This window comes from Crocuta crocuta, unplaced genomic scaffold (assembly GCF_008692635.1).
Source record: "Crocuta crocuta isolate KB4526 unplaced genomic scaffold, BGI_CrCroc_1.0 scaffold334, whole genome shotgun sequence".
Classification (NCBI taxonomy): domain Eukaryota; kingdom Metazoa; phylum Chordata; class Mammalia; order Carnivora; family Hyaenidae; genus Crocuta; species Crocuta crocuta.
Genome location: NW_027533260.1, coordinates 5849456 through 5861044, shown reverse-complemented (window position 1 = coordinate 5861044; position 11589 = coordinate 5849456). Strand labels below are relative to the sequence as shown.

General features: G+C 37.1%; 1 protein-coding gene across 1 annotated transcript in view; it reads right to left on the bottom strand.

Annotated features, from left to right (window-relative positions):
• Positions 1–8066: 8066 nt before the first annotated feature.
• ZNF112 (zinc finger protein 112) overlaps positions 8067–11589 on the bottom strand; it is a 36257-nt gene continuing 32734 nt past the window's right edge. The window contains exon 5 of the mRNA XM_077747334.1: positions 8067–11478. Within this exon, the coding sequence (XP_077603460.1) occupies positions 8978–11478 (2501 nt within the window). The 3' untranslated portion in view covers positions 8067–8977. The remainder of the gene's footprint in view (positions 11479–11589) is intronic.

Genomic DNA, 11589 nt, shown 5'->3' with positions numbered 1-11589 from the left:
ACACAGTATTCAGCCTTTTGAGTATGGCTTCTTTCCATTAACATAATGCATTTGAGATTCACTCATGCTGTTCTATCAATACTCTGTTTTTTTAACTGCCAAGTAGTATTGCATTGTATGGATATGACAGTTTGCTTTTCCACTCTCCAGCTAAAGAATATTTGGGTTGTTTTGAGCTTTTGCAGTTATGATAATGTTGCTATAAACTTTTGCATATTTGCTTGAACCTGTTTTCATGGAGTTGCTGTACTGTATGAGAATGTACACGTTCTTCATAAGAAACTGCCCCTGCATTTCGAAGTGGCTGTAGTATTTTGCGTTTCAACAGCAATGTCTGAGAGATCCATTTGCTCTGTATCCTTTTCTGCACTTGATATTGTCCTGTTTTCTTATTTGGGTCATTCTAATAGGTGTGTAGTTCTATCACATTGTGATTTCCATGCCCAACATGGGGTTCAAACTCACAATTCTGAGATCAAGAGTCACATGCTGTACCAGTGGAGCCAGCCAGGTGGCCCTCATTGTCGTTTTAACTGGAACTTCCCTAATGAGTAATGATGTTGATCATAGTATCATGTGTTTATGTGACAACCATATATATTCTTTGGTGAAATGCCTGGTCAAAACTTTTGACTATTTTTTTAAGTAGGTTGTTTTCCTACTATCCAGTTTTGAGTGTTCTTTATATATTCTGAATACAAGCCCTGTTTTAAAGTTTATTTTTATTTATTTCAAGACAGAGAGAAAGAGAGAGCAAGCAGGGTAGCAGCAGAGGGAGAGGGAGACAGAATCCCAATCCCAAGCTGTCAGCACAGAGCCTGACACAGGGCCTGAACTCAAAAACCATGAGATGATGACCTGAGCTGAAATTAAGAGTTGGATGCTCACCTGACTGAGCCACCCAGGCACCCGTGACTACAAGTCCGTTTTAACATGTTTTGAAAATTATTTTTCCAGTCTGTAGATTCTCTATTTTCATAACAATGTCTTTTGAAAAGCAGAGATTTTAAATTTTGATGAAGTTCAGCTTACCAGATTTCTTATATGGATATTAAGAACTCCTTGCCTAACTTAAAGTGATAAAACTGTCTCACATTTTCTTATAGGTCTTTTATTGTTTAGGATTTACATGTAGGCCTAAGACTCATTTTGAGTTAATATTTGATGCAGTATGTTATATAGGTTGAGATTCATTCTTTTGAACATGGATGTTTAATTATTCCTGCATATTTTGTTGAAAGATTATTTTTCTCATTGAATTGCTTTGGCACCTTTGCCAAAAATCAATTGAACACATATATATGGATCTATTTCTAGATTCTATTATGTTTTACTGTGTTATGTGTCTATCTTTTCACCAATACCACACTGTATTGATTATAGTAGCTTTATAGTAAGTCTTGAGATCAGATAGTGTGAATCATCCAGTATTGTTTTATTTTTTAGCTCTTAGGCCATTCTTATTTACTTCCTGCAGACNCTTTCCATGTTTTGGCTATTGAGAGTGCTGCTATGAACATTGGGGTACTTCCTGCAGATTTTAAAAATAGCTTGTTGATTTCTGCAAAAACTACTGGGTTATTGAGTGAAACTATGTTGCATTTATAGATCAACTTAGGACAAATGGCTTAACAATTCCACGAGTAGGTCATATCTATTTGTTTGAGTGGTCTTTTAAATCTTTCATCAGTATTTTGTAATATGCAAAATAGAGATCACACACACTCATCCCCCCAGCGCCCCCCCACCCTGCACATTATATATTTGGTGCTATTGTAAGTTGTGCTTTTTTCTTTCTTAAGTTTCAGATAGTTTGGAACAAATACAGTAAAACTTTGGGTTGCAAGTAACTTGTTCTGCGAGTTTTCCACAAGACAAGCAAACATTTCCAATAAATTTTAACTTGATAAACAAGTGAGTCGTATGTGATGCCTATTGTCACATGATCACAAGTGGGCCAATGGTTCTTTTCTCTTTCTCTCTCCCTCTCCCTCCCTCCCTCTTTCTTTCTGTGGGATTGTAGGTGATCGTCTCCCATGCTCGGAATTTCGGTCTCAGGCTGTGGTATTTGGCAGAAATCAGTAATTTTTCAGAATTTTGGAAGGTGCCTACAACTGACACTAGTATATTTTTTGTCACTTCAAAAGACTTGTGGACAGTCCTTTGCTTTTTCATACAAGAGTAAGCTTGTATGTTTTGCCTGCAGATATAGACCCTTTCCTCTGCTGCCTTATTGCCAGTTACATTAAATACAGTATATGAAAGTTTATTAATACTGTGCTGTAGTTAGCATCTGTGCAAGGGCCTTCAGGCAGAAGAAGATTCCATTGAGCCAATAGATATCAGTGACTCCATTAGTGATAGTGAAAGTCATCCTACACAATAACCCTCCTCTCTCTTACCTCCCTCACACCAGCGACGAAGGTTTTCAGAGGTAAGTGCAGGCTAATTTGTCTATTTTTCTTTATATTTTGTATGTTCTTTATTATTTTGTATTACATTAATTATTTTTATATGAATGGTTTTGGGTTGTGGAATGAATCATCTGAATTTCCATTATTTCTTACGGAGAAATTTGCTTTGATATATATACGCTTTGGATTACAAGCATGTTTCCAGAATGAATTGTGTTCCCAAACCAAAGTTTTACTCTATAGTATTTCTGTATAGTCATCTTGTATCCTGTGACTTTGCTATACTCATTAGTTCTATTATCACTTTTGTTAATTCCTTGAGCTTTTCTGCAAATCTTGTCTTCCACAACTAGAGTTTTATTTCTTCCTTTCCTTTTTCCTTTTTCTCACTTTAGTGCAGTGGCTAGTTATCTCCCATATAATGTTGACATGGGGTGGGGAGAGAAGTCCTTGCCTTGTTTCCAAACTTTAGGTGAAAGCATCCAATCCTTTGTCCCACCCCCACCCTTCTGGCAGTTTGTGTTTTATTCATTTCTTCTGTTAACTAACTGGAATTAAAATAAAACTTTAAAAGAACATTCAGTCTCTCACCATTAAAAAGATGTTAACAATATTTTTGTCTATTTCTTTTATCAGCTTGAGGAAGTTTCCCTTTAATTCCTAGATTTTTTTTTTTAAGTCATGAATTGATGTTCAATTTTATAAAATTCTTCTGCATTTAACTGATTTAGACCGTCTGACTTTTGTATGTTGAAACAATCTACATTTTCAGGGGCACCAACTGGGTGGCTCAGCTGGTCAAGCATCTGATTTAGGTCCAGGTAATGATCTCACAGTTCATAGGTTCAAGCACCGGATCAGGCTCTATGGTGACAGCTCAGAGCCTGGAGCCTGCTTCGGATTCTGTGTCTTCTCTCTCTGCCCCTCTCCCACTCATGCTCTGTCTCTCAAAAATACATAAACGCTAAAAATTTGTTTTTAAAAAAAGAAACAATCTACATCTTCGGTCTATACTACTTTATTATTTATTATCCTTTTTAGAAGTTGCTGAATACATTCTGTTGGGAATTTTCATGTCTATGTTCATGAAGGATATTAGCCCATGGTTTTCTGTTCTTATAATGTCACTATTGGATTTTGTTATCAGGATAGTGCTAGCTTCATAAAATGACTTAGAAAGATTCCATGTCTATGTTTTTTTTAAGATTTTGGTTAGAATTACAATCATTTTTTCCTGAGATATTTAGCTAGAATTTGCCAGTAAAGCCATCTGCCCCTAGGTTTACTTTGCTAGAAAGTTTTTATCTATACATTTACCTTGTTTAGGAAATATAAGACTATCCAGGCCGTCAGTTCTTGTGTATGCTTTGGTAGTTTGCGTCTTTCAAGGAATTTGAACATTTTGTTAAAATTGTCAGTTTTATAGACATAAAGATATTCCTAATGTTCTCATGAAGTTGTTCCCAATATTCACAGAGACCTCAACACCTGCAAGCCATACAGTGGGTTGAGAATCTGGAACTGCTGCTCCTGGTGGTTTGCAACAGGTATCACTTGCTTGATATACTTTAATTCCATTTGGATTAGAGAACATACTTGGCATTTTACTTTTTTTAAAATTTGGTCTGGTTTGCCTTATGGCGCAGAATATGATTTGTCTTGGTGAAGATTCCAGATGCACTTTAAAGTAATGTTTAGGGGCGTCTGGGTGGCTCAGTTGATTAAGCTTCCGACTTCGGCTCAGGTCATGATCTCACGGTTCATGGGTTTGAGCCCCACATCCGGCTCTGTGCTGACAGCCCAGAGCCTGGAGCCTGCTTTGGATTCTGGGTCTCCCTCTCTCTGCCCCTCCCCTGCTCATGCTCAGTCTCTGTCTCAAAAGTAAATAAACATTAAAAAAAAATTTTTTTAAGTAATGTTTATTCAACTGTGATGTTCTCTAAGTGGCAAATAAGTCAAGTTGGGTGGTAGTGTTGTTCAAGTCTTCTATATCCTTACTGATTTTCTGTCATCTCGTTTTGTCAATTACTACAAGAACCACTGAGTTCTCCAAATATACTTAAGGTTTCCTATCAGTTTTTGCTTCATAAATCTTGAAGCTCTGTTGTTAGGCACATACACATTTAGAATTGTGTGTCACCTGCTGTAAGTTTGGTAATATTGTTTGTATGAAATTTTTTGTTAATATGAATATAGTCCAACTTTCTTTTGATTAGTTTTAACATGGCATACCTTTTTTTCATCCTTAGTCTTTTAGCCTACTTATCTCTTTATATTTAAAAAGGGCTTCTTATACAAGTATATAGTTGGGTTTTGCTTTTTATCCAATCCGACAATCTTTAAGTGGTGTGTTTAGAACATTTAATGTAATTATTGATATCACTGGGTTTGAAGCTATTATCATGCTAATGTTCACTATTTCCACCATGTGTTATTTGTTCAGTTTTCCTATCTGCTTTTGGCTTATTTTTTATAATTCCATTTTGTCTCTACTACTGGCTTATTAGTTATATACGACTTAAAATTTTTTTAACGGTTACTCTGGGGCTTATAAATTTTTGAGTCTACTTTCTAATTTTTTATGCCAATTCATGTAGAATAGCATACTTCTAATTTCTCTTAGCCCTGTTTTATGGTATTGATACATTTTATTTTTTATATATGCTATACTCACAAAACCTTGCTCACGCTCTGCTTTAGTGAATATTTTTGAGTTATTAAAAATAAGAAAAATTATTTTATATTTGCCTCTATTTTAACCTTTTCAATTGTCTTTCTCTCTTTTAATCCAAACTTAATTCTGGTACAATATTCTGCCTGTAGAAATATCTTTAATATTTCTTGTAGTACAGATCTGCCGGTAGTGAATTGTTAGGTTTTTTCATCTGAAAATCTTATTTTGCATACTTCTAAAAAATGTTTTATTTCTGAGAGAGAGAGAGAGAGAGAGAGAGAGAGCATGAGCAGGGGAGGGTCAGAGAGTGAGGGAGACACAGAATCTGAAGCAGGCTCCAGGCTCTGAACTAGCTGTCAGCACAGAGCCCAATGCGGGGCTCGAACCCACGAACCGTGAGATCATGACCTGAGCCGAAGTCGAACGCTTAACCCACTGAGCCACCCAGGCACCCCTATTTTGCATACTTTTTAAAAACACTTTTTCACTGGGCTTGGAGGTTTTGATTGACAGCATTTTGTTTCAAGATGTTAAAGATATCAGTCCACTGACTTCTGGCTTGAATGATGAGAAGTCTGCTCTTTTTCTCATCTCTGTTCCTTGTATGTAATGTGTCCTTTTCCTCTGTCCACCATCAATATTTCCTCTGCCTTGTTCATTTTCAGCTGTTTGGCAATAATAGGCCTAATATTTTTTTATTGCTTGTTTTTAAATCCTGCTTGGTTTCTCTGAAGTTCTTCAATCTAGAAGGGGCCTTTTATTATTTTTGGAAAATTCTAAGCCATTGTCTCTGCAAATATTTTTCTTTTAATTCTTCCTCTCTTCCTAAATTTCCAATTATACGTATATTAGAGCAAAAAAAGTTCTTCCCCTGTTCTTTAATGCTCTGTGTCCTTCACACTTTTTGTTTTAATTTGGATTTCAATTGACCTATATTCAAGTTCTCTGACACTCTCCTCACCTTTGTTGAACTTACTCATGAGTCCTTCAAAAGCATCCTTTATGATAAAATGTTCTTCTCTAGCATTTCCTATTTGATTTTTTATTAATTTCCACTCAAGTTCCCCCATTTGCTCATGTAGATTGTCTGCCCTTTTCACAAAAAAGCACTCAACACATCAATCAGTTACATAAAAATTCTGATTATTTCCAAAATATGGGTATCTCACTGTGTGGTTTTATTAATTGGCCTGCTGCTGTTTGCAGCAGTAATTTTTTTTACTGAATGCCAAATAACATGTATCAAGTAGTAGAAACTGAAGTAAATACTATTTTTGACTGGAACTGGGCACAGCTACTCTGCTAAGGTGTTAGGGTGAACCAATCTGGTCAGGAGTTAAGGTGGAATTAGATTCTGTTGTTGAAATAGTTATCCTCAGCATAGCACTTCAAATTTTTCTAATGTTACCTGGTGCTTCCGGTTGGGGCCAGAGTGCTGGAGGATTTTTCTGTGTTCCTTCTTCGCCCTCAGCTTTTGGCCGTCTCTGTGCACCTGTGCCACAGGAGTCTCTGTCCCTATTCTTGCTGTTTTTCCAATGTAGTCTGCCACTGCTTGTCACTACGAACAAGCTAGCCTGTTTATGGGAAACAGGGATATTCTTTATTGTCTTGGTTTAGTCTTGGTCTTGAGTTGGGGTTGGAGAGGACAGAGATCTTATGCATTTGGGGGAACTAGGACTATATAACAGTAAAAATGAGACAGAAGTTCTCTTCCTTCACCTGTGAGCAAAAAAAAAAAAGCAGGTGATACTGCTATCTTGAGAGCAATCTAAAGACAAGAGTTCACATAAAAGGACAGAGGTAAGAGAAGCCCAGACCCATGTTTTCCCTACCTGTATATTTTCATTTGTATGAACTGAGAAATAATTTTGGTTTAAGCAAATCTAAGTTACATTTCTTGTTACTTACAACTAAAAGCATCCGAAATGATAAAACCACCATGAGCTTTCATGATTTTTCCCTTGGAAGAGATGACAGTAAAGAAATGCATTAGAAGCCCCAATTTCTGATATGATGCAACTTGACCTAGCACCTTGAAAGCCAGGGTAAGGGAGTGCCTTGATCACCCCATTCATCCGATGGGGGAAATCCAAGAAAAATTATAATGCACCAGTTTATAACACTGCTGAATTGTACTAGGGCATTCTAGATTGCATGGTCTATGAGACCTAAAGAAATTTCACAGAAGGGTCAAGTGTCTGCCACCTAATTTATCTGTATCCTTAGAAACCTAGAGAATTTTGAAAATTAACTTCAAGAATTTTATTCTTTAGTTTTGGCCATAATGACATCTAGTGAAATAAAGCAATCACATTACAAGTTCTTAAATATAAAGGATGATATCTCAGTAGTTTATTACTTCGGTAAAATTGGTAAATGTTAATTGCAAAAATTTTAAACGAAGTACAAAAAAGGAAAAGACTAAGCCATAATTCTGCTTGTCAGAGAAAACTGTTGTATATATGATGGTGAGTAATCTTTCACACATTTTCTCTTAAGCATGTATTTGAACACATATGTATGCAGACTTAAGTTAACTGGATATTTTGAAGGTACAGTCCACATTTTCACTGACACAATATACATAATTCTTTCCTACCATTATAGATTGATTCCTTACTTTCTGTAATTCCGCTTTACAGGAACTTGGAGAAATTTATTCAAACTCCTATTTATTTTTTAATTAAAAAAACTACCTTCATTGTACAGTTTAAAAAATGTACCCTCATTGTACAAATCCCTTTACATCATTAAAATGGCTTTATCATAAATTATTATTCTAAGTTTCCAGGTGGAAATCAGTCAGATCAGTGTCATATGTAAGAGATGAATCACTGGATTCTATTCCTGAAACGAAGACTATACTGTATGTTAACTAACATGAATTTAAATAAAAAATAAGTTTCCAATAAAACTGTTGACTAAAAAAATCAGATCAAAAGAACTTTGACAGAAACGTGAAGACTAAGAAAACCAAGTATTGTAACTTTGACATTTATTAAGAAAGTATTTTTCATTAGCAACCATTTCTGATACTTTGCAAATATTACAGTAAAACTCTGCCTTAACACACAAGGCAGGAGTAAAAAGTCAATTAGATAAAATGCAGTGTAACCAGAAATATTGTTTATCAATTTGTACTGTCATTTAAAGTGTACATATGTGTACACACACACACACACACACACAGTGCTAAACTTAAACTGATGGAATATTGTATAGAAAGAGACCAAATGGTAAGAATTCAGCTCATCTCTGTTTAAGACAAGACAAAGGATGGGAGCCAGTTCCAACAGGGTTACATCCCAATTCATGTAATTTCAGATTACAATATTGCTTGATATTCTACATTTCAAATATTTTCCCACTTGAAGTGCTTATGCTAAGGTTACTTGCAGGATTCCTCCTCCAAATACATTTTTAAATGATTTTGGGGGGCTAAATGAGCTAAATAAAATGTTCAAACATGATCCTTTTAGACATTTTTAGTCATTTAATAAAAAATACTGAGCACCTACACTGAGTTATGCAATGTCATGGTTTTATAAATTCAGTAAATGAGTGAAGCCCCTTTTCTCATTAAGCTTAACATTAGAGTGGACATGGATTTAGGCACGCTCTTCACTGAACTTTCCTTACTCTGATCTTTTATAAGCCCTAGTACAATGACAGTTAGAGTCATTGCAATGCCTCTTAAAACTGTGAGAAAATCTCTTATGGGAACTCTTTAGTTAGATGTCTCCACAGCATGGTCTCCTGACTAAGGTGGATGCTGAGGTTGGGAAGAAACATTACATTTTCATTAAAGAAATTTTTTCTACTATAATAACTCTAGTGAGTGGAAAATTTTAGTTCCAACTTGAGGACTTCAAAACAAAAAGAACTGTTTTTATATAACTTCATTTCTGTATGGATTCTCTGATGAAGGAAAATTCTTACCATACTCTTCACTTTTATAGAATTTATCACCACTATGGACTCTCTGATGAATTAGTAGACCTGAGCTCCAACGGAAACCCTTACCACACGCATCACATTTGTATGGTTTCTCTCCAGTGTGGACTCTCTGATGAGCCTGAAGGTTTGATCTCTGACTGAAGCCCTTTCCACACACCTCACATTTGTATGGTTTTTCCCCAGTGTGGACTCTGTGATGAGCTTGAAGACTTGAAAACCCACTGAAACCCTTACCACACTGTTCACATTTATAGGGCCTCCCTTCTGTGTGGACCCTCTGATGTGCTTGAAGGCGTGAACTCTCACTGAAGCCCTTTGTGCATACCTCACATTTGTATGGTTTCCCTCCTGTGTGGACCCTCCGATGTGCTTCAAGACGTGAACTCTGACTAAAACCCTTCCCACACATCTCACATTTATACGGTTTCACTCTAGTGTGGACTCTTTGATGACCTTGAAGATATGCTCTCTGACTGAAGCCCTTCCCACATACCTCACATATATATGGTCTCTCTCCAGTGTGGACACTCTGATGGCTTTGAAGGTATGATCTCTGACTGAAGCTCTTACCGCATTCATCACATTGGTATGGCTTCTCTCCTGTGTGGACTCTCTGGTGAGCCAGGAGAGTTGAGGCCTTACTGAAGCCCTTACCACATTCTCCACATTTATAGGGTTTCTCTCCTGTGTGAACCCTCTGATGAATTTGAAGATTAAAACTCCAACTGAATCCCTTCCCACACTCCTCACATTTGAATGGTTTCTCTCCAGTGTGGACCCTCTGATGGCCTTGAAGGTGTGAACTCCTACTGAAGCCCTTCCCACACTCCTCACATTTGTATGGTTTTTCTCCTGTGTGAACTCTCTGGTGGCCTTGAAGGTATGAATTGCGACTGAAGCCCTTCCCACACTCTTCACATTTGTATGGTTTTTCTCCAGTGTGGACTCTCTGATGGGCTTGAAGGTATGAACTCCGACTGAATCCCTTATCACACTCCTCACATTTATAAGGTTTCTCTCCTGTGTGGACTCTCTGGTGGACATTGAGAACTGATCTATGACTGAAGCCTTTACCACATGCATTGCATTTGTACGGCTTCTCTCCAGTGTGGACTCTCTGATGATCTTTAAGTTTTGAACTCCAATTGAAGCCATTCCCACAATCCTTGTAAGCTTTCTCTCCAATGTGAATTTTCTGGTGACTTTGAAGATATGAATTTTGGCTGAAGCTGTTACCACATGCATAATGTTTATACGGTTGTCCCCTAGTATGAACTATCTGAAGGTCCTGTAAACCTGAGTCCAGACTGAAGTTATTATCACATTCCTCAGAATTGTAAGGAATCTCTTCCATGTGAACTCTATGCTGAATGTTAAGATTTGAGCTACAAAGAAAACCCTTCTCATATTCCACATCTGTGTATAGCTTCTCTCCAGTGTGGATTTTCTTGTAGACTTGAAGACAAGAACTCTGATTAAAGACATCCCCATTCTCCTCATATTCATGGGGTTTCTCCATAGTACGGACCCTAAAAATACTATTAAGGTCCAAGCTATGATTCAAGGCTTTCTCATAAATATTGCATCTGTAGGATGTCTCCCCTGTGTGAATAAGTTCACAAGTGTTAAGAGAGGAGCGCTGACTGAAGTTCTCACCATATCCACATTTATATGGCTTCTCTTCCGTGGGTACTCTCGGAAGGGACTGCAGATGTGAACTCTCAAAAACACAATCATCTCTTCTGTGAACACTCTGATGAATATGAAGAACTGAACTATAGCTACAGCCCTTTCCACATGGACGGTAGGCATGGGTTTTCCCTTCTAAGTGTAACTGCTGATAAACTTCAGAGTTGGAGTCATCACCGAAGGCTTTTCTGTACTCATTACAGGAGTAGGGTTTTTGCCCCATTTTGATTAAGCCTTGATTAAGCAGTGAAACCTTCATGAGGTTTTCTCCACAGTCATGGCAGCTGTAATTTTTTTCTGTTCTGCGTACTCCCAGACTGTCATTGTGTGCTGTGCTCCAACTTGTGCTGTCACACTTACAGAGGTTATTTTTCATCAAAAGTTGCTGACATCGACACTGATAATTACGTGACTCTGTCAGATACATTTTTCTCCAAGAATGCTGGGCTCTCCAAGATGGAAATTCTTGACTTTTTAGGCAACTGGAAACATCTTCTATATGAGTCAATAGATAGTTCTCATCTTCAGGAATACGAACTGGCACTGTGGCCCAAACCTGGCAGGGGAAACTACCTCGGTTTTGCAACTGAGAAATATTCCTTTGAAAATTTTTCATGGCATCTTGACACCTGGTTGACCTGCTGGCACCTTGTTGCCAGGTCTTCTGAGAAGAAAGGTCTCTGGAGGAAAAGTAACCTAATCCCACTGCTTGGCTACTCTCCATATTATGTTGACTCTTGGTTCCTGTAATGATAAAGAGAATTTAGATATGTTTTTATCTAAATAGAATAGTGATAGATTTTTCTTTAGAGGCTTTAAGATTTTGCACTTAGATCACATGAAATTACAGGAAAA